The sequence below is a fragment of the Syngnathoides biaculeatus genome, chromosome 23 (genome assembly GCF_019802595.1).
Source record: "Syngnathoides biaculeatus isolate LvHL_M chromosome 23, ASM1980259v1, whole genome shotgun sequence".
In the NCBI taxonomy this organism is placed as follows: Eukaryota; Metazoa; Chordata; class Actinopteri; order Syngnathiformes; family Syngnathidae; genus Syngnathoides; species Syngnathoides biaculeatus.
Genome location: NC_084662.1, coordinates 5261870 through 5286052, shown reverse-complemented (window position 1 = coordinate 5286052; position 24183 = coordinate 5261870). Strand labels below are relative to the sequence as shown.

The 24183-nt window shown below is 46.5% G+C and overlaps 1 protein-coding gene across 3 annotated transcripts in view; it reads right to left on the bottom strand.

Moving 5' to 3' along the window:
• Positions 1-9303: 9303 nt before the first annotated feature.
• LOC133496245 (adhesion G protein-coupled receptor F5-like) overlaps positions 9304-24183 on the bottom strand; it is a 60718-nt gene continuing 45838 nt past the window's right edge. For all 3 annotated transcript variants that reach the window (XM_061811578.1, XM_061811579.1, XM_061811580.1), the window contains 6 exons: positions 19075-19239; positions 17593-18990; positions 17455-17496; positions 9949-10014; positions 9748-9814; positions 9304-9669 (listed from right to left, as the gene is read on the bottom strand). In XM_061811578.1, coding sequence (XP_061667562.1) covers positions 9599-9669; positions 9748-9814; positions 9949-10014; positions 17455-17496; positions 17593-18990; positions 19075-19239 — 1809 coding nt within the window. In that variant the 3' untranslated portion in view covers positions 9304-9598. The remainder of the gene's footprint in view (positions 9670-9747; positions 9815-9948; positions 10015-17454; positions 17497-17592; positions 18991-19074; positions 19240-24183) is intronic.

Genomic DNA, 24183 nt, shown 5'->3' with positions numbered 1-24183 from the left:
CACTCAATCTCATTCACTTTTTAAAGATATGGTAACAGTCGAAACCAGCTCTCCTGGGATCACCTTTCACAAGAAAGCCCAGCCGAGGGCAGAGCGCGTGGGTGTCCCCGGATATCGACCAGCCCACCAACACACTCAATCTCATTCACTTTTTAAAGATATGGTAACAGTCGAAACCAGCTCTCCTGGGATCACCTTTCACAAGAAAGCCCAGCCGAGGGCAGAGCGCGTGGGTGTCCCCGGATATCGACCAGCCCACCTAACCAAATTCCGCACCCCAACTCGAGGTCCCGCGGGTGAATTATGTAAACACCACAAGTGAATGCACACCTGCAACCATAGTGAGCTTAATGAAACAAAAATGGAGCGATGGGTGTTCCAACTACATGGGATCACACCCCTGCTTAGCCTCTCTGGTTAAGTCTATTCAGGGTTTCTGGAGAGGTGGGTCCAATGGGAAGTTGAATCTCAGATTTAGGAGGAGCAGCATTGATTTTGTCCTGGGTGCGGAAAAAGTGGCCCAGCTCTACAATACACTCCCAATAGGGTCCAGGAAGGTGCATGGGAGTTCACAACAAGTCTACATTTACTTTACAACAGGACTTTAAGAATATTGCCTTGGTATAGGGGGTGCTCTGGCACTATTTTGGATTGTACTCTAACACGACCTGTTTGTTCCCTGTATGACCAGTGTCATGTGTTTGGTCCACATTGCTGACAGTAAGTCAGATTTGTTTCTAGAGATGGTGGGACTCCCCCAAGGCTGCCCTTTGTCAACAATTCTGTTCATAACCTTTAGGCATGGTGGTGCAACTTGTTAGAACATCTTCATCGCAGTTCTGAGGACGAGGGTTCAAATCCCGAACCCACCTGCATGTTCTCCCTGTGCCTGCATGGATTTTCCTGGGCACTCTGGTTTCCTCCCACATCCCAGAAGGATGCGTGGTGTATTATGTAGGACTAGATGTTAATATCACTCTATTCATGCATATTTTGGCTACGATGAGGCTCTGTGGGATGTTCAATTAAGTGATGGCACCTTACAGGTTATCAAGTGGGCTTCCTTCCGTCATCAAGTGTTTCGCTGATAGACCCATGACACTCTCAGCAGTTGTATCGCCAGGTGTAATGGCCTTGAGTAAGGTCGGTCTTGCTACTAACCAGGGTGTGCTTCAGTGTTGTAGGACTTGGGAATAACAGGAACTTGGGATCTTTGGCATACCACTGGTTTAGGTTCATGGGAGAAGGCAAGACGTCATATGCAGCTCTGTTGGTAAAGCTTGCCTTGAATTGAATTTCCAGGTTATCTTTCTTACCTCCACTCCTTCCCAGGCCAACCACAGCTCCTGCTTGACCTGCGACACAGCTTGGGTGCATCTTTTTGCTTCCTCTTCCCGATGTACCTCCAGAACCACCAGGTTGCGCCACTCAGCAGTAGTGGCTTTGCTCCATATTGGTCTACTGGCCCCAAGCCCAAGGCCACTCCTCCCCTCCTGCACTCGGCCAACGATGTCCTTGTGTCTGAGTGCTGCCTTTGCCTGTTCAATTGCAGCCAGTGGAGTCCACTTGCACCCAGTGGCCAGGATGAGGTCTGTCTGGGCTACAAGTGGATCGCTGGAATCCAATAGCCTAATTTCCAATCTTACTTTGACGTACTTGTACTCCTCTGCCAGGCTGGAAATGGGCAAGTGTAACATCCCTTTATTGTAGAGCCCCTATGCTGCTGAGGCACCTGGGAAGGCCTAGCCACTTCTTCACAAACAAGCTGACCAGTCTCTCCAGCTTTTCTACCTTTGAGAGCGGGATCTCATAGAGGGTTAGTGGCCAAAGGAGTCGAGGAAGTAACCCGTACTGCAAGCACCAGAGCTTCAACTTCCCAGGAAGCAGGGCTCTGTTGATTCTTTTCAGATCCACTGGCCACCTCCTTTTTAAGCTGCTCTACTTCTTTATCCTTAAGAGAGGGATCGTATCATCGGCCTAAGATTTTCACAGGCTTCTCTGAGACATTTGGAATTGGTTCCTCACCAATATGAAATTGGTGGTTTGACAGTTTTCCCTTGATGATGGAAATGCTTTTAGATTTACTCGCCTTTATCTTCATGCGTGCCAGCTCGATGTTTTCCTGCAGCTTTTTTAACAATCGTGCAGTGCAGGCCTTGGTTGTGGTAAGTGTGGTGAGGTCGTCGATGTTGGCTCTGACTGGAAGCAGCCTCACTCTAGCGAGAGGCCCGGCGGTGATAGGTTAATTTGTGATTCTAAATTGCCCGTATGTGTGAATGTGGGAGCAAATGGTTGTTTGTTTAGGTGTGTTCTTTGATTAGTTGACAACCAGTTCAGGGTGTATACTGGCTCCTGCCAGAAGATAGCTGTGATTGGCTACACCACTCCTATGACCATTGTGAGATTAAACATCTGAGAATATGTATGGAGGATGGATGGAGTTTCAGTTATTATCCTAGGTTTTACAATTAGATTAATGCCAGGAGATTTCCTTGACAGTATGCATTGGATGGTTTCATTCTTTTCATCATCCTCATATGTAAACGGCAGTAGATTTTTGTCAGGAATGTCTCATTAGATTTGTCTCTTCAATCTTCCTTTAATGATGCGAAGTCTCCAGTACCATTTGTTGAAAAGCAGCCCCACTCTATGAGGTTCACACCTCTGGACTTCACTGGGTTTTATTTAGTGGCAGGTGATATATAGACACAGACATACATTTGGACACATATTCACAGCGTCACTGGTTTGGAACTCAGTAATGCTCATATCAGGATCAGCTTTAATGGCCAAGTTTGTAATCACACAAGGAAATTGTCTTTGCCAGTCAGTGTCGCCCTGGTGCGACATTCATGTTGAGTTCTGAGTAGAACAACTAATAAGAACAAAGAACAATAGACATTCAATTAATAGGGAAGTATTCCTTATAAAAGTGTGTTAAGGAATTCATGACTATGTTAGTTTTCATGATAAAAGTATATCTATCTACTATAGTTGCTGTTAGGATTGTTTTGTCATGTGTTTGTTTCTGTTAGTCTTAGTCTGAATTATTCTCTTTGTGAGCTGCATGCATGTCTTGAAGTGTGACTCAGTGACACCTGAGAGGTGATGCCCCCCTGCCAACCTCAAGATGATACTCCTGAACACTGGGAAGCGATGTCTCCATCGTGACCTCAGCGTGTTTCCCTTTTGATCTTAAGCAAATACTCCTCAACACTGGGAGGAGATAACGCCTTTCTACCACAAGATGATACCCCCAAATGCCATAAACGTTTCTTTAAACAATTCCCTGCTTTGTCTCTTGTGGGTTTATCAGGACACTCTTGCAGCCTTAATGTTTATGTGCTGTTGGTGTAGCCATCTGTGTCAGAATTTTCACCATGTAACTATTTGACCTGAGAAAGCAATAAAAAGAGCAGACAGGGACTACCACTTTGGCAGTCTGAGGGAGCGCACTCACACAGTGTTTCTCCCTATCTGTTTTTCGCGAGAAAAACAATCTTGGTTGGTTTGAGTTCACTCTACAGTCCTCAGACTTGTTTTAGCTGTTTTTCTAGGAAAAGTTCTGACAGAATCACAGGTGTGCAAAGATACTGCGTCTTCTCGTGTTTTGAGCAGTTAGACTGGGTTAACTGCCCACATTCTGTCAAGATTGTACAGAGTGCCCTTACCTGTTCACGGTTCATCGTTATAGACCAGTGCAATGACAATTGTACAACGGGTGCAGTGCAAAGTCAGGAATCGTGCGATAGTCTGCAGTATATGTTACTAATACTAATAATGTGTCGCAACAATGGAGCAAGGCAGAAAATGGTAGGTTCAGTTTGAATGCCTGCTAGTTTTGATTAGGATTGATTGGTAGTGTCTATCCAATGAAAGGAGCAGGAATAGCTGGTGGCCAGTATGTGGAGGGTCTGAAAGGATCCTGCCCACTCTGGACCTAGTTTGAGTGGCGTGCATGTCTTCAAGGGAGGGTAAGGTGGTGCCGAGAATCTGTTCAGTGGTTTTGATTGTCTGTTGCAGTCGGAGTTCGTCCATTTTTATGGCAGCCCTAAAGCAGACTATGATGGGGGTACACAGTACTGCCTCGATGTGTAGAACTGTCTCAGCAGCTCTTGTGACAGGCCATGCTTCCTCAGAAGCCACAAACCTTGTCTATAATATAATAAAACCTTTGCTGGGCTTTTTTGAGGATGGTGTTGATGTTCATCTCCCACTTCAGGTTGAGTTCGATGTAATTCCCAAACATTTAAAGGTCTCAATGGTTGACGCAAGACAGTTGGACATCATGAGGGGCAGCTGTGGTGAAGGATTCCTCCTTAAGTCCACAATCATTTCTACAGTCTTTAGAGTGTTGAAAGCCAGGTTGTGTTGGCCACACCAAAGTTTCACTCTCGCCACTTCCTGTCGATACGCACACTCATTACCGTCTTTGATGAGGCCAATGACTGTGGTGTCATCTGCGAACTTCAGGGGTTTGACAGCCGGGTTCCTTGAGGTGCAGTCATTTGTGTAGAGAGAGAAGAGTAGAGTGGAGAGGACGCAACCTATGGGTGTCCCCCAGCCTTACTTCCTGCGTCCTGCCTTTCAAGAAGTTGTAGATCCACTGGCAGATGGCAGGCAAGATGCTAAGCTGGAGAAGCTTGGAGAAGAGGAGTTCAGGGATGATGGTGTTAAACGCAGAGCTGAAGTCCACAAACAGGATCCTCGAATAGGTACACTTGCTGTTAAGATGTTCAAGGATGAAGTGCAGACACATGTTGACGGCATTATCCTGAGACCTGTTGGATTGATAGGCAAACTGCAGCGGGTTCACTTGCAGACCTGTGACGTTCTTGGGGTGGTCCAGCACAAGGCGTTCAAAGGACTTCATGACCACAGATGTCAAGGCAACATGGCTGTAGTCATTACATAAGAGTTGAGACTGCTGCTTTTCTTTGGGAGCGACATGATTGTGGAGCGATTGAAGAAAGGATGGTACTTCACACAGGTCTAGAAACCTGTTGAAGATCTTTGTGAAGACGAAAAAATATCCCACATGATTCATCAGAATTATTTTGTCACAGCATGTCACATGAAACTGAGGTCCAAATTTTAATTGGATGTACAAAGCAGGCCTAATATATTTTGTTGTTGTTTAATTGCGGTATGTAACATGAATAGCATTTCTTATATGCAACAGTAAATAAAAAACACCCTACCCCAGTCTATATGGTGGACATCCAGGCCACCCAAAGCGAGGTGTCCGATCTAGCAGGTCAGGAGGTTGGCCCGGATGTCAAGCACCAGGGTCCCCACGGGGTGATTCAGGTGGACATCCTCGAGGAGGAACCCAAAGGCGAAGCAGGAACCAGACGGGAGCAGGAGACGGCTCCAGACGTAGATCTCCCAGGACGTGATCGTGAGGTGGCCAGGGACCGTTTTCCGCCGAGGCTTGGTCATGAGGCGGCCGTGGAACGGTTGCCGCTGTGGTGTTGTCCTCAGATGGCCGGGAATCGGTCGCCATCAAAGCAGGAGAGGGAGGCAGCAGGCGTCGAGACTGGGGCGTGATGCGGCCGTGTACCTGTCGCTGTCGAGACAGGAACATGAGATGGAAGAATACCTGTCGCTGCGCGGAGGCGCGTGAGACAGCCTCGTGCCGATCACTGTCAAGACGGGAACGTGACGCAGCCGCAAGAGGCGGCCGGGGATGGGTCGCCATCGTAGCAAGAGCCAGCAGCCGCCACCCGTCGAGAAAAGAATATGAGATGGCCAAATACCTGTCGCCGCCGGCACCGGTAAAAAGGGGGCCCTGATGTCGTCGTTGTCAGGGCGGGAACGTGAGGCGGCCAATAAGCCCTTACCGCAGCTGGCACAGGAACGTGAGACAGCCAACAAGCCTTCGCCATTGTGGGACAGGAACATGAGGTAGACGATAAGCTGTCGCCGCCAACGTGACAGAAACTTGAGGTGGCCGACGAGCCTTTGCCACAGCCTGGACAAGAACTTGCGGCGGCTGACGAGCTGTTGCCGCTGCCGGGACAGGAACGTGAGGCCGTCGACGAGTCTTCGCCGCTCCTTGTACAGGAACTTGAGGCGGCCGCGACAGGTATCCGGCCGGATACCTGTCGTGGTCGCCAGGACAGGAGCCGGAAGCAGGCGCTGAGTCGTCGCCGCCTGAACATTAGCGTAGGATTTGGAAGGTGGCTCCTAAAGAACCGTAGGTCGCAGAATGCTGCGTTGTTGTTGTTGTGCTTTCTGACTTAGCACACCTGAACTGGGCGCTTGCCCATGATTGAGAGTCGAAGGTTTAGATGGAACCCGACTGGCTTCTTGTCTGGTTCAGGGTAAGAGTTCCCGGTGGGAGACTGGCAGAAACTGGGGCACATGAATTCATTGTTCTTGGAAAAAGAATGGAGCGACGGGAGTAATAAAGTCCTCCCCCTTTTCCCTGGAGGAAAATAGTTTGTCTCGTCTTTATCTCAATCCTCTCCATCCTCTGTACTTAAGCCCTCTGCAAATCACTTCTGAGTTTTGTCTTTTTGGAAAACAAACACTGGAGGCGCTATGTCAGGCTTATCTTCGTTCGCCAAGTCCGCTGTTTAACTTTGACGCTGTAGCTCTCCCGGTGATCTAATTCCCAACGAACCTGGTCTGTGAGGACCTTAAGTTCGGCACACTGCTGCTCTATTTCCGCCCGCATTTTGAGATAGAAAACGTCGTGATCGTTGCGTCGCTGCACCTCGGGAGTTGCGGACCCCTCCTCCCTCTGGGCTGGAAGTTAAGCCATCACCTCCGGGCCCCCAGGCTCGGTCGTTGCCAGCGAGGCATAGATGAACGATGGCGGTGTCTTTTGCTCACTGCGCAGCGCAAAACAAACTCATTGAGACTCATCACCGGGAGGTAAAATTCAGATTCAATATCTGAATCACACTCAGGCAGCCAGTCATAAATTTAGGTCTTCCTCATAATACGATAAATCTGAGTCCAAAAGGATATGCGGTGGTGAGCAGGTCACGGTTGGCACGTAGTTGTGACGCACGGGCGGTGTGGCTGACCGGGCAGGAGAGGACGATATAACGGAGCCCACCCGAATGGAAGATTCTTGGTCCTTGAGCGGGCGGCGTCCCCAGCGATGTGGTCGCCGATGCCTCACCTTTCCCACTGGGTCCTGTTCTGGCCTGTTCGTTCTGTCACGAAACTCCGGTATGCAGGACTTCGAGGCAGAGGCATAACGTTCAATGTAGTTTATTCTGGAAACTGGGTCATACATGGTGTAGCAGTCCGACAAGGTAGAGGTACAGAAATGCTAGGCTAGGCGGGATCCAAAAGACATGCAGCAAGGTCCGATGACTATGGGGCAAACTAACAACTCAACAGGAGAGGAACAAATAAAAGGGCGGAGAATTGCTGTGACTAAGGTTGCTCTAACTTACGCGTAGAGCGGAGAGGCCCACAGGCAGTGAATGCAACTCTAACCCAAACCCTAACCCAAACACAAAGCAACGAACTGGCAAACGCAAGCGACAAAAACTCCAACTTAACTGTGTAATTACAGTCGCAATGTGAAACAGCTGTGAGCGGTGACAGGTGACATCACCCAGAGCAGTGGCGTGGCCACGCACCTTGGCAGTGGCCAAGTCTTGCTCATGACAGTTTAGTAATTGTCATTGAAGCATTCATTGTCCATTCATCCATTTTATGAGCTGCTTATCCTCAGGAGGGTCACAGGAGTGCTGGCGCCTATCCCAACTATCATCGGCAGGAGGCATGGAACACCCTGAAGTGGTCAATCATGCCAGTCAATTGCAGTGCACATCTCCATATGAAAAAATAAATGCGAGCGGAGAACGCGTCATCCATGCGCAAAGCTGCAGAAGTGTCATTCTACGATATCCAAGTGGTCGCCATATTGGCCGCATCCTCTGTAGGTGATGTCACCCAGACATTCGCCAATGAAAACCCGCGATGCACCCTAACTATGGGAGACAAACACGTCCTTTCTGACACGGAAGCTCTTTTCAAAAAGGACAACACCACACAACCGAGTGAAGTTACCGTGGCAATATTACACTGTTGTTTTGAGCCCTCAGGGCAATATTACACTATTGTTTCCAGCCATATTCAGATGATATACGATCACGGCCAAACCACATCCCCGTCCGATCCACTTCTAAGGCGGAGATGAGCCATCGCGGCTCGTCGCAGCCGGCCGGTGTGGCTTATGACGGAGCCGATCCGTACTGCTTTAGGGGGGTGTTCATAGACGCCGCAGTATGATGAACAACATAGTGAGCCGGGGCGCTTTACTGCGCGCACGAGGCTGAGTGACGCATTCTCGGCTGGGTTCTTCAGAGCTGCCCCCGTCCGCAAAGCCCGAAGCACAGCCTTCGCAGAAGCTGTGACTGCCAAACGCGGCGCCTCAGCCAGTGTGGCTGATTTTCGGGGCCGTGGTGGCATATAATGGAGCTGAGGCGTGCTGCTTTTAGAGGGTTGTTCACAGCCACCGCAGTCGGCGATAAACACTATCGAGCCGGGGCGCATTACTGCGTGCACGAGGCTGAGTGAGACATTGTTGGCTGGGTTCTTCAGATTCGCCGCCATCTGCGCAGTAGCCCGACGCCGTCCGACGCGCACATCGACATATTTCATACGCGGATCTTTTGTTACGTTATGAGAGACCGATTACGTGGTCCGTCCCAAACTATTACTGTTTTTTAGTAGCTGAATACACACCTACCTGTGATATGGAACCCATAAAGCTCTCGTCCTCTGCACCAGTGCAATCCATTTTTCACAACGAACCGGGTCTAGTTCAAACTTATGAAGGGTAATTCCATTCTCCCGAGTGTTCAAGCAATGTCCAGCAATGCAATGAGCCGGCATTTTGGCTAACACGAAAGAACAACGAGCTACCTTCCTCGGGGTAAAACTAATGGAAACAAACGAGTCCACCTGGGGGCGCCGCTGTCCTTTACGCCACTTCCTGCTTCTTCTCGAAAACAAATCCCTCGAGAGGATTTTCATAACATTACAAAAAGCTGTATACATCAAAATCATGTTTTGTTGTGAAAAAAACGCATGGGCCCATATTGGCTGACATTTTTTCATTAATAACATACTAAAAATCCTCCATTTCATGACACTTGACCTATAAATGCAGTTGCAGCTAATAGTGTTCTAGAAAGCCGTATGGTATACAGTCAAGGACGAACAGTGTCTGAGTTTCCACATTTTGTTAATAAGCTTGAAGCTTATGAAAAAATGCTTGTAAATTTCCACGAAACCTCGCAAAATCTCTGCGGACCTCATAAGACCTTAACTACGAATTTAACATTTGTTTTTATTTATTTATTTACATATGAGGAACAGTGTCACCAAATACATTGTCACATGGCTGTCAACGTTAAGGTGTTTTATTATTCTACCTTTTAATATAACTGAAGCTGACCTTAAAACAATACATGCAGCACAATACAAGAATACGTTATTCAGTGAACGCATGAAAAGTGTTTGTGCCAATTATTTTAGCAAAAAAAAGCAATATGAAATGACTCGCTGCAGTTTGATTTATAAAATCTGGAACGAAGCCCATTTTATGAGGGATTGATAATATGATTCAAATATTCGAGAATGACTCAGAGCCACCAGTGCTACTTGAGTTCAGAGCTTCTGACACACGGTAGACATCTGCAGGACCAAAAACAAGGTGTTACTATGAAAATCAATTCAAATATGTAGGTTTGGGAAAAAAATTAAATAACTTACATCTTTTTCCACGAAGTTTTCCAAGCCATTTTAGACCACTCAATGAAGAAATCCCACCACTTGTACTCTTAATTAAAAGAATATCGAGAAAATGTCATTAAAAATGAAAGTAACAGAAGAGAACTTACTTTAGTACAGTAACTGTTCTGTATTGTACTGTTTGACATGCAAGGGTGCAACGAGATGTCGCAAAAGACTTACTGCAGTTTGATTGGAGCCGGAGCCTGAGCTTGATACAAGTTGTTTTTTGGAGAGAATGGCTCTGATCTACAATTGTAATCAGAGGTGGTGGTTAAAGTTGGGAGTAATATAGTCATGCAAACACTTAACATTGAAACAATTGTATTTGTATTCGAATGAAATTTCAAAGTAGTCTGGATATAAATTTGAAACTCACGTTTAGAGGTTGTACCGGAAAGTTGACCAAGTGATTTATTTTATTTTTTCAACTTTGCTATTTCACAATGAGGTTTAATGTGTGACGTCGACCAGTCCCAATTTAAGTTTGGCCTGAAGTTGAAGCAGAGCTACTTGAAGCATCAAATGAGTGAAAACTCCAGTGTGTAAAAACCTATGTTTAACAAGTCATATTCCATGAAATGGGCCAGAATTCTGGTTCCAAGTATTTAGGAATTTATTCAAAAATAAATTCAAGACATACATGTATTCCTCAACTCCTTTGAATTTTGTAGGTTTAAGCATTACACCAGACACAGCGGTTTGTCACTCAGCCATTTATCCTGACATAAGAGACCATGTAGCAATCATGAATTGGGCTGATACTTGAATATTAATTGGCACAACTACATCACAACATCTGAGATTTCAAAACGTGTCATTTGCGAAGCAGTTTGTTGTTTAAAGACAATTGACCCCTCCGTACAGGGCACTTAACCACGCCTCCTGAAGTGACGTCACGCCACATGCGCTGACGTCAAACAAACAATTAGGAAAAATATCGGCGCAGCAAGAAAGGAATAGAGCGAAACTGTCCGATTTACCGGCTGATTTCTCACTCGCATTCTTAGCTAACAGTGAAATATTGTTGAAAAGCAGACAGCAGGGTTCAAGTATTTCAGCGAGGGGTATTTCAATGGTATTTATATGCATATCGACGGAGAAACCATTGATATTAGCGCAAGATCTTTCCAGAGTCAGAGGAAGACCGAGAAGCCACATAATATAATATATTATAACCCAAAGACGAATTCGTCATTGACAGTTTCCTATTTTCGTGTTACATATCACACTTGTGTGCAGAATCTGTATATGTATCTGTATAGCCGTTTGTGAACCACCGTATGAAAGAAAAGAAGGCGAGGCTTGATTTACGAGTTGTTTGTCTCGTTTTCTTTGTGTAACGTCTCGCGCTCCCCTCAATAATTATTCTTGAATTAGTGCCGAACCTACGCAAGTCCCGACCGAGTACGACAATCACTACTTTAGTGTCCTCAAACATCCTTCCTTCAGTCTTGGTGTCTCGGTGCACGTCCAAGGCTTTTAGGACTGCTAGTCCGGTTTAGCTTAGCTAATTTGCCGCGAACAATGGGACACGTTTGTGCAGTCAGATCATCGCAAAATATCGCTCAACACAGATCAAGTGTGACAATCATTCACACGTAGCTATATTATGCAAGCGAAGAACTGCTAATTCATTTATATGAGTCATGTATTGAAAATCAAATATACGGCATACCTTCGTGCAAACAAACAAAGTCCGGTTTAGCTTCGCTCGGGAGCGCCGAACAGACACGTTTGTGCAGTCAGATCATCGCAAAATATCGCTCAACACAGATCAAGTGTGTCAATCATTCACACTTAGCTATGTTATGCAAGCGAAGAACTGCTAATTCATTTATATGAGACATGTATTGAAAATCAAATTTAGGGTTTACCTTCGTGCAAACATATCTGTTCCGGTTGATGGATTCAGTTGATCATGCGGTCTTCCTCAAGGTTTTATCCATCAAAGACATTTTTCGTACTCGGTCTTCTGTTCCGGTTGATTTTAGATGGATTCAGTTGATGATGTGGTCTTACACAAAGTTTGATCCATCAAAGACATTTTTCGTACTGGGTCTTCAGTTTTGGAAAGGGTACGAATTGAACTCCACCAACTAGCCTTTCAGGATACCTGTCGTCACCATTATAAAGTCCGTGACTACACCTCTTAACCATATCTATTGTTAAAGAACCCAAATATGCGACAAAACGACAACAAAAGCTATACTGGACCATCCAGCCAGCGTTGTCTGAGATTTGAGTCCGAGATAATGCAGATCTCTGGCCTCTGATTTGTCAGTGACGCGGATTGCGCAACATCCACGGAGGGGTCAATTGGATTCACTTGATAAACTGCTTGGCTGACAACCATAACCCAGGTCAGAGACTTATTTCAGTCTATTACGCATCAACGTCAGCGCCAGCGTGTGTCGGACAGGTGGGCGTTTGGTTGGCGAGGTTAGCACTTTTTAATGCTTTTACTCACTTGTGTAATGTCACACCCCTCAAACACCAGCTTGTCCGACGTGGGCCTTTTATTTTATGGAATATTGTGTGGTCATCATCTGAAAATGCATTTCTCAAAGGGGAGAATTATTTCTTGAGTAGGCTGCTACTATTTAGAATTTACACTGATTTGATTAACTTGATCACTACCGGCCGATAATTAGCATTTTATGCTAATCGGCTAGTCAGCTTCAATGTGATAATTTGCCAATCTGATCAATGATGCCAGTGATCAGCTCTGCAAAAGACATTTAGCTGTAAGTGTACAGTATATTTGAATCCAAAACCCAGTTTATTTTTAGCCTTGTTGCATGTCTATTGACATAGTACTGAAAAAATCCGACCAAAAAAGATTAAAAAAAGTCGTCAGTGTGGGACAGACAACACGTCTGAGGCCGATAACACCTGGATCAGACTACAAGACAAATTTGGTCTTTCACAATTGGACTATGTCAGACTTCTTCTTCTTCTTTCCTTTCGGCTTGTCTCGTGAGGGGTTGCCACAGCGTGTCATCATTTTCCATCTAAGCCTATCTCGTGTATCTTCCTCTCTAACACCCGCTGTCCTCATGTCTTCCTTCACAACATCCATATAGCTTTTCTTTGGTCTTCCTCTTGCTCGTTTGCCTGGCAGCTCCATCCTCAGCAAACTTCTACCAATATACTCACTCTCTCGCCTCTGGACATGTCCAACCCATCGAAGTCTGCACTCTCGAACCTTGTCTCCAAAACATGCAACTTTGGCTGTCCCTCTAATGAGCTCATTTCTATTCCTATCCAACCTGCTCTCTCCCAGCGACAACCTCAACATCTTCATTTCTGCTCCCTCCAGTTCTGCTTCCTGTTGTCTCTTCAGTGCCACCGTCTCTAATCCATCCATCATGGCCGCCCTCACCACTGTTTTGTAAACTTTGCCCTTCATCCTAGCAGAGACTCTTCTGTCACATAACACACCAGACACCTTTCGCCAGCTGTTCCAACCTGCTTGGACCCGTTTCTTCACTTCCATACCACACTCACCATTGCTCTAGATTGTTGACCCTAAATATTTGAAGTCGTCCACCCTCGCTATCTCTTCTCCCTGTAGCCTCACTCTTACCCCTCCACTTTTCTCATTCACGCACATATATTCTGTTTTACTTCGGCTAATCTTCATTCCTCTTCTTTCCAGTGCATGCCTCCATCTTTTTAATTGTTTCCTCTACTTGCACCCTACTTTCACTGCATATTACAACAACATCTGCGAATATCACGGTCCAAGGGGATTCCAGTCTAACCTCATCTGTCAGCCTATCCATTACCAAAGCAAAAAGTAAGGGGCTCAAAGCTGCTCTCTGATGCAGTCCCACCTCCACCTTAAATTCTTTTGTCACACCCACAGCACACCTCACCATTGTTCTGCTGCCGTGATACATGTCCTGTCCTTTTCCAACATATTTTTCCAACACACTAGACTTCCACATGCAGATCCACAAACACACAATATAGCTCCTTCTGACCTTCTCTGTACTTTTCATTTAGCATCCTCAAGGCAAATAATGCATCTGTGGTAGTCTTTCTAGGCATGAAACCATACTGTTGCTTGCAGATACTGACTTCTGACCTGAGTCTACCCTCCACTACTCTTTCCCATAACTCTATTGTGTTGCTCATCAACTTTATTCCTCTATAGTTGCCAGAGCTCTGCAAGTCCCCTTTGTTCTTAAAAATTGGAACTAGCACACCTTTCCACCATTCTTCAGGAATCTTCTCACCCGCTACTGTTCTGTTGAATAGGATGGTCAAAAACTCAACAGCCACCTATCCAAATTGCTTCCATACCTCCACCGGTATGTCATCAGGACCAACTGCCTTTCCATTTTTCATCCTTTGTAGTGCCTATCGAACTTCCCCCTTGCTAATCCTTGCCACCTTCTGGTCCTTCACACTTGCCTCTTCTACTCTTCCTTCTCTCTCATTTTCTTCATTCATCAACTTCTCAAAGTATTATTTCCATCTATTCAGCACACGACTGGCGCCAGTCAACAAATTTCCATCTGTCCCTCAAAGTTCCTTTCCTGGATGCCGTTCTTTCCCATCACTTCTTCCCCGCCCCTGTTTCCTTCACCAACACGTCCATTGCAATCTGCATCAATCACAACTCTCTCTCTCTGTCTGGGATGCCCAGAAATACTTCATCGAATTCCTTCCAGTATTTCTCTTTCAACTCTCGGTCACATCCTGCCTGTGGGCATATCCGCTAATCAGATTTATTATGTAGGATTAGATGTTAAAATCCCTCTATTTATGCATATTTTGGCTCTGATGAGACTCTGTGGGATGTTCAAATAAATGATGGCACTCTACAGCTTATCAAGTGGGCTTCCTTCCGTCATCAAGTGTATCGTTGATAGGCCCACGACACTGTCAAGAGGGTTCAGGAGTGAATACCAGCGTCCCAGGTTCACCCCCTAGGTGCCATCAATTCTCCTGAAGTCCCAATTTGGGTCTTTCCTCTTTATCCACAGCCAATGGCTGGCCTTTTCCACCGCCTTGGAGAGATCTCTGACAGCCTGCCTATGGGCCTTCCCTCGGCCTCCCATCTCTCTGAGTAGCCTGGATGTTGAGGAGGCTATAAACCCTCTGCAGCCAACTTCTACCGGGCGTACCTCTGCTCTCCAGCCTTGCTGTTGCACTTTGGCCACAAGTCTTGCATACCTAGCCGCGTCCGCTCATATGCCTCCTCGACTGCCCCCTCCCAGGGCACTGTGAACTAGATGATGTGGATGAGCTTGAGAGAGGCAGACCAAAGCACTAAATCTGGTTGTAGGGTGGTAGTTGCAATCTCAACTGGAAAGCAGAGCTTCTTGTCCAGGTCTGCCGCAGTTTCCAGTCTCGTGCACTGCCCAGCTGTCTGCTGTCTGGTGGCTTGTTCATGTGGCCGGTTTGACTCTCCGCCTCCTGAACAAACAGCCTTGGTTCCAGTTGGCTGACAAGGGTGGGAGGGCATTCACCCTCATCTGCTAGTTCTCTAGAACACCAGCGAGACACTTTGTTATGCTGCCAGGTGTAACGGCCTTGAGTAAGGCTGGTCTTGCAACCAACCAGGATGTGCTTCAGTGTTTCAGGACTTGGGCATAACAGGCACTTGGGATCTTTGGCATACCACTGGGTTAGGTTTGTGGGAGAAGGCAAGACGTCATATACAGCTCTGATGGTAAAGCTTTCCCTGAATGCCTCCATCTCCCACAGCTCCTTCCAGGTGATCTTCCTTGCCTCCACTCCATCCCAGGCCAACCACTGCCCTTGTTTGGCCTGCGACACAGGCTTGTACGCACCTTTGTGCTTCCTCTTCTCGACGTACCTCCTGGACCACCAGCTTGTGCCACTCAGCAGTATTGGCCTTGCTCCATACTGGTCTAATGGCCCCAAGCCCAAGGCAACGTCTCCCCTCCTGCACTCACCAATGATGTCCTTGTGTCTGAGTGCTGCCTTTGCCTGCTCAGTTGCAGCCACTGGTGTCCACTTCCTCCCAGTGACCAGGATGGGGGCAGTCTGGGCTATCAGTAGATCGCTGGAATCCAGCAGCATTATTTCCAGTCTTACTTTGTACTTGCACTTGTACTGCTCTGCAAGGCTGGAAATGGGCAGGTGTAGCATCCTTTTACCGTAAAACTCAATGCTGTTGAGGCACCTGGGAACTTCCTCACAAACGAGCTAATAAGTCTCTCCAGCTTTTCTACCTTTGAAGGTGGGATATCATAGAGGGTGAATGCCTAAAGAAGTCAAAGAAGTAACCCATTCTGCAAGCACCAGAGCTTCAAATACCCAGGAAGCAGGGTTCTGTCAATTCTTTCCAGGCCACTGGCCTTCTCCTTTCGGAGCTGCTCTACTTGCTCTTTGTCCTTAAGAGAAGCATTGTACCATCGGCCTAAGCTCTTCACAGCCTTCTCGGAGACACATTATATTATTATTACATTATTACATTATGCATAACACCCTCAGTTTCAAATTTCAGCCTCATCACTCTACTCTTTTCACTTCAAGGATGTTCTTAACAGCTCTTGCTTTAAAATGACCCGTACTCCATTTCTCTTCCCATCTACTCCATGGTAAAATAATTTAAACCGTGCTCCTAAACCTCCAGTCTTACTACCTCTCCACCTGGTCTCTTGGATGCACAATATATCAATCTTTCTCCTTATCATCATGTCAACCAACTCCTGACCTTTTCCTGTCACAGTCCCAACATTCAAAGTCCCTTCACTCAGTTGTAGGCTCTGTGCCTCTTCTTCTTCTGCCGACTAAGCCGCTTTCCTCCTCTTCTTTGTCTTCGACCCACAGTAGCTGAATTTCCACCGACGCCCTGCAGGTTAACAGGGCCGAGGGCGGACTTTGTTAACCCATGCTACGACTGATCCGGTACGGGATTCATTTGATGAATGCTCATTGTGTTTGGCAAAGTTTTACGCCGGATGACCTTCCTGACGCAACGCTCTGCATTTATCCGGGCTTGGGTCAGTATGTCACACTACTGCAAGAAAATGTATGGCTTACAAGCAGGCAACAAACTGTGATGTAGCCTAGCAAGATAGTGCTAGCACTAATGATTCTACTAAACATGTTGGAGTCCTGTCCAATCACGCTATAAAGGTTTGGTGTGTCTGAAGTAATTTTATTACAAATAAGTAATTTAATTACACTAAGTTATGTGCTAACTTTGAGTTTTATCTCTGCCATTTTGTAATGTTGGTTTGACATGACAGATTAGAAATCATGACCTGATGAGAGAATACTCAGTATACAGTTCACAACTATATACAATAAATGAACAAATCATTTAAAGAGAGACATTGCTCAATCTTTTGATCGGATTGGTGATCAGTTTTCATTTTTTTAAACTCGCAGAATGGTGATTGGTCCCAAAAATCCTGATAGGTGTAAAGCCCCCAAAATGTATTTATAAACATTGGCATGAAAAGATTACACCATACGGACCTGTGTCAGGGCACAACTCATTTGGGGGGCCAGAGTTATGCATTTAAGGGGGAGTGTCCCATATATGCCCCCACAAGACACTGACACTTTTATGTATAAAACAGTAGGGGAAAAAAATATTTTGATGGCATAAAAGTGGGAGATTGTAATTCTTAAACTACCTGAGTGCTATACATTTAATGTGACATAACTGTTTTGATAAGTGAAAATGACTGAAATTACCTTGGAATCCAGCAGCGTCCCAAACACTAAAATAAAGAAACCCTAAAAAATAATAATTTAAAAGAAGACAGAAGTTACAGTGCATCACACAAAATGTAGATCCTAGCAAGACAATTAGGCTTGAAGAGAAGAAAATACCTGTAGTGAATTGAAGAAGGCAAAAGCAATGTGGATCCCCTCATTTGTAGATGATATCATGGTTCCCACTCCCAAAGACCATGTCAGTCCAAATAAAGGAGTCAAAATGATCACACATCTGAAAACGACAACCAGCGTGTGCTTTTCATCACAAGTGGTTGCATCTCCGACACCTCTCCTCAGCATTTTGTACAAGACCACGATTGTAATCAAAATGTTTACAAAAACGACAGCCAAGGCCGGTATCACTAAGGCCAACAGGGCTTTGGTCTTATACCAGTTCAGCCAACATGCATCATTTTCCTTGATGTATCCGTTTCCAGGGGCTGTGGCAGCAACAGTAACAACAGCTATAATAAGAGGGCAAACGTAGCCCAAAACAAAGCCAAAAGCCATCATGGTTGATCTAGACATATGGGAGAAGACCAAAGTGGTTCGGTAGAACAGAAGAAGACCTGACACAAGCATCCAGAAGAAGAGAGCCAGGTAGAAAAAATGCATGAAAAATGTTGCTGCGGTACATGGTCCCAGGGGAACTTTATGATCCTCTCCGGGGTTTTCAAGGGGGTTTTTGGCATAAGCAGCAGCAATTATGAAACAAATGTCTGCAATCAGCAAAGACAGAGCCGTGTTCACAATGCACATGTGGCGCATGAACGCAGTGCTGTTTCTAGTCAAGGCTTTCCAAACATATCCTTCAATAATGAGACATATGATGAGACTTGCCAGAGATATGCAAACTCCTACATATGTGATAACATCCAAAGCAACTCGGATTGATTCAGGGATATCTGTTGCCATCAGAATTGAGAAAGAGGTGAGGTGATCACAATTGCAAGTCACGGTATTGTTTATATCGGACACTAACGTGCAACCCTCATCATCCCAAGCGCCTAAATTGTCAAAAAGCGTGAAGTTCCAAAAAACGCACTGTGGATTCTGTGTCAAGGAGTAGTTCTGTTTTATGAAACTCAGACTGATATTCTGAATCTCTGTTTTTACTGTGACAAGTGCCACTGCAGCATTAATGGTTTCATTAAAGGAAGCAGATGTGCCGTTGGTATCTGTAACCGTGGCATTATAACTGGAGTCCCGCGGTGGTAGGACATTATCGAGGGTGGAGAAAACAATGGTGGTGATAGTGAGATTGGTACTGTTGGTGTTTGAAATATCAATGACAACACTGGAGTTAAAGTTTGCCATGAAGGAATCATTGAACATTGTCGTGTTGAGTAGAATTGATCCGGTTCTGATGGTAAACTGTCCAACTAATTCATCAGCCAGCGTTTCCATTGAATTAAGCAATCGTGAGCTGTCATTGCGACCAGTTTGTCTCAGAAATTCCCAAGATTCTCTCGCGTCGTCACCAATAAGGACGTCAACTGTTTCCAGCATATTCTACAAAAGAAGAAATATTTCCAGGTGACATTCAGTATTGTATGATTATGCTCCATTTTCAATGATAATAAAAAGACCTCATACCGTCATGACAGTTTCATTCAATTCATTTGAAACTTTGGCGATGGTGTTCAGAATGTCAACAATGGCTGATATGGTTGCAGATGAATTTGTGATTTCTTCTTTTTCTTTCTGGACGAGATCATTAAGTTCTGCAGCAAATTGTGGCACTTCTTCCACAACCAAATCCTGGAAATTCAAGATTACAAACATTTTTGGAATTATGTAAATTTCTGTATTCATCAGCCAACAAGCCATTTGAACCAGTAGCACTTGCTTGCCTAAAATGTACATTTCTTTTTGACTTGGTATTCAAGTGACTCGACTTGAATTTCACTTACACTACATAACTTGAGAAGTCACTGTTTATGAAAAATATACGAAATATTTACACTACACTCAAACTTTTTTTTTTAACAACGAAAGGAGGGCTGGACGATCATCCAGCATGTCTGTAAAGAGGTCCGTGACATTTGCATTGTTCAGGGACAACTTGTGGCTGTTTCTGTCCCGACCAGAACATGGAGTTGGACCCAAACAACTCGGGAGGCGCAATTTGGGAAGCGTCTTTATTCAGTCTGGTGTTGAGAACCCAACAGGCAGTCCACGGCAGAAACAGTAATGGAATCGGCAGGCATGAAAGGCAGGTCAGTAGGCAGCCAGGAATCAGTAGACATGAGAGCAAGAACAAGTTCAGGAGAGTGGGGGAACGAGGCATGAGGCAACAATCTGGCAAAGGCTAAACTGTACGTGAGGTCCGATTTGGATAGACTATGATTACGTGAAACGAGGCGCAGATGTGCACCTCCACTGATTGCTGGAGGTGTGTGCCGCGTCGGGGACCGGCACAGCCCGGCCAGGGACCGACAGGGCCATAACAGTACCCCCCAACCCTTAATGGCCGGCCCCAGACGGGCCAGGCGCCTCATGGTGGGAGGCGTAAAAGTCTTTTATGAGTTTGTGATTGACTACGAACCGGGACGGGATCCAAGACCGTTTTTTGGGACTGTAGCCCTCCCAGTCCACCAGGTACTGAACTCCCCTCCCCCGATGGCGGGACAACAGGCGCAGGTGGACAGCATGGACCGGGCCTTTATCAACTATGCAGGGGGATCTAGGGGGATCGACAGGCGTGACCAACGGGGATGGTCGAGTTGGCTTGAGCAGGCTCACATGAAAGGTCAGGTTGACCCGCATCGATCTCGGGAGCTTTAAAGACACTGCAACCAGGTTAATCACCTTAGTGACAGGGAAAGGGCCATCGAATCTGGGAGCCAGCTTGCGGGACTCCATACGGACCGGGAATCCTTTTGTCGACAGCCAGACGCATGTCCTACTTTATAGTTCGGTGCCCTCATCCTCTTGTGGTCTGTCACAGCATTGTAGGGGCGCAGGGTTGTCTCCTTTTTCTCAACAAAGAAGAAGCCGGCTCCGGCGGGTGATGACGAGGGTCGGATGAGGCCTGCCGCCAGCGACCCCTCCACATAGTCCCTCATGACTTGGTGTTGTGGTCCTGTAAGAGAGAAGAGTCTCCTCCGCGGGGGTGAGGTGCCAGGCAATACATTGATAGCTCAGTCATACGGCCAGTGAAGCGTAAGAGACTTAGCCTTTGCTTCGGTGAATACCTCCTTCAAATCAGAATAGCAGGGCGGCACTAGAGTCAAGTTCGGCTCCGGCTGCGAGTCCCGCGGTAATTCCGGAGTGTCCAAGGATGCCAAGTTTCGAGCCCCATAACTTGATTTGGCCAGAGGGCCAGTCAATGAGAGGGTTATGCTGCTTGAGCCAGGGGCTCCCCAGAATAATTCCACTATTCTGGGAGTAGAAAACGTGGAAACTCAAGTGTTCGGTGTGCGTGTCAGGGAACGTCATGTCCATACTCTGAGTGTGGTGGGTTGTTCGGAACAAAAACTTGCCGTTCTAAATGACTCCAAGCCCAATAAGTCACTCGTGGGTTCAGGAGACTCGTGTCAGAACCGGAGTTGATGAACGCTGTAGCCATACATGAACGTCCGCCTGTGCTTAGTGTCACATGAAACAGGGATTGCGTCAAACTGCCTGCGTTGTAATTTAAACTCACCGTCGTGGATACCCTGAGAGCGGGTTGTCCGGGGTTGACTGGACAGCAAACCATGAGGTGGCCCAGCCGTCCACAGTAGTAACAGCGGCCCGGTCGCTGGCGTCGTTCCCTCTCCTCGGGGGAGCCGTTGACACCCTCGACTTGCATGGGCTCCATCCCATCAACTTGGGCTGGTTGAAAAGCGGTGTGCGGTCAGGGTTTCTGTCAGGCATCCCTCTGTAGTGAGTCGACCCGTTCCTTTATTGCAAGCCCCTGGTCGATCCTCAAGACAAGGGCGATAAGTGAGTCCAGGTTCGTAGGCAGTTCCAATGGGATGAGGCGGTCTTTGATCACGGCTCCAGGAAGAATGCAACAAGGAGTGCTCCTTCATTCCACCGGCTCTCGGCCACCCGATGCAGACCTCGATTGCATTCTGTGACTCTGCGTTTCCCCTGCCTTAGCGAGATCAACGAAGTCACTGCCTCACGTTCCGGGGACTCGTATTGGAATACCTACATCATTGCTCTCACATAGGAGGCGCAGGTGCGACATGTGTCGGAACCGTGGCTCCACTCTGCTGTGCCCCAGGCTTCTGCCCTCCCAGTCAGGTGGGAGATCACAAAAGCTATCCAGGAGCGGTCGGTGGGAAAGGCGAAGGCCTGTAACTCAAAGTGGAGATTACAATGTGTGAGAAAGGGCTTAATATTACCCGAGTCTCCGGGAACCGCTCGGGCCAGGAGAGTGGCGAACACACGGTCTGCTGGGCGTCAGTGACCTGAAGAGAAGCGGGCTCGGATAGACCTGGACTTGTAGCTGCCTTCGGACAGGCGCCGCTAGCACTGGGCTTGGACGTGACTCAGGAATCCAGCCGAGCACATATCTCCTGTAGCCTAATTAGTCATTTGGAGAGCAGCTTCCTGCTCGGTGATACGTCTTCCTTGGATTTGCAGGTAGTGACAGAGCGAAGCTAAGTCGCCTTGGTCCATGTTTTGGCCAGATCGTTCTGTCATGACCAGAACACGGGGTTGGACCCAAATGCACCACTCAGGAGGAGCAAAGCCAGTTTGGGAAGCGTCTTTATTCAGTCCGGTGTCGAGAACCCAACAGGCAGTCCACAGGAGCACCAGTAAGGGAATCAGGAGGCATGAAAGGCAGGTCAGTAGGCAGGCAGGAGTCGGTACACGTGGGAGCAAGAACAGGATCAGGAGAATGCGGGAACACGATTACTTGAAATGAGGCGCAGGTGTGCGCCTCATCTGATTTCTGCAGGTGTGTGCCGCGTCGGGGACCGGCACAGCCTGGACAAGGACCGGCAGTGCCCTGACAGTTTCACAATGGCCATTCCCTGATCCCAACTCTCCGAGCATCCAGCATTTCATGGGCGAAAATGACATTGTGATGGAAACCACCCCATGCACCAAACCTGGCATAATGTGATTTTTTTTCTCTTTCTGAAACCCAAGGGCGTGATTTGGGGGAATCATTCTTACAGACAGCTTGTATAAAACACAAATATTATGTAGTCTAATCCTGTAGAGTACAGAGGCCTTTTGATGTCATGGCAGGCAGTATGCCTTTGATGGCAGAGCAAACTCATTTGAAATGGCGTTTAAACATATAATCAACTGGACATATGTTTTCAGAGGCTACTTTTAAACAAAACAATTCTCAATGGTTGTTAACCTCTATGAAATTTGGTCATGTCTCTGTAACATGAGGAAAATACATTGCTCTGAATTCAAGGTTCTCATTTATACATGTCTCACAACTGGTCCTGCCATGTCCTTACCTTGTTTATTCTGTGTATTTTTGTTTTTAATTTTTTTTTTAACTGATCTTCCCAGCTGCATGGCCTTGGAGAATAGGAGATCTACTTATATGCTTTTTGTGCAGGAACAGGAACAATTTTGTTGTGCAACAGAGAGTATAGACCCAAAGTGGAGTGACTTGAACGATGCTTTTCATCGTCATGATCTGCGTATAAAAGTGGCTCAAATGGGAAACTATATTAAATGTTAATTAAAGTTCTTTCCATTTAAAGTGTTAGTATCGAGATAATTCACTTATTCGATTATCCTCAAGACGTATCTTAAAGCCTTGATAAAGAATGATCCAAAATTATTTTTTTTGGTTCAAGATAACTATCACTAATTTAAATATTGGGTGAATATTAATTGTATAAGTATCTGTCAGAAAACTGTAACCAAGTTCAAATACAGGACAAAGTGGTCTAAATTACATAAGTGGGCAAGCAGGGGTTGTAAATATGTTTGCCTTGAGTCCCCAAATGACTATCTACAGGGCTGTGTCAAGCCAGTGAAACTGCCGCTCAGCATGATGACCAAAGTGGGATTAGCTGCTCATGTATTGATGAAGAACGGAGCTTGCTCGCTGCAAGAATTAATGTGAATTGCAGCACACTATAATACTTGCAGGACACTTCAGACATAGGGGATCGAGCAGGCAGTCCGGTGCAGCAGCGGTAGTTGGGACGTCGGGCGAAGAGAGCAGGTGAGCGGGCAGGAAGGAGTCGGTACACAGGAGAACATCAAAGCAGGCAGAAGTAACGAAGGAGTCAGGCTTACAAGGTTGGTCGGAGAACAGGAGAAGGTCGGTACACACAGGTTTACGATCAGGGATACGAGAGCGCTGGAACGGGACATGAAGCTCAACGAACTGGCGGGGACCAATCGTCATCGGGGTGATATAAATACACAGACTAATCAGCCCGCATGAGACGCAGGTGTGCGCCCCAATCAGCGCACCCGCGCAGGCACCCACACAGCTCGTGCTGGAGCGGCAGGATCATGACACTTCAATTTAGTGCCAAGTGGATTTGAGTTGGGTCTTCTCCAATGCACCGCTTCCATAGCTGGAAACGACGCTGGGCTTGAGTAATTAGCCAGCAGGCACTTAACAGTGGATTGAAGCATTTTATGGAAATAGGGGAAAAGCTAAACCCCTAAGACTGTACGTCTATTTATTCTCACTTTAAGTTTTATCAGGAACGGCTTTTGAGTTTTCACACAGGAAATTTTGATTCACCATCATGGCAACGTGGGCAGTATTTGCTTCGC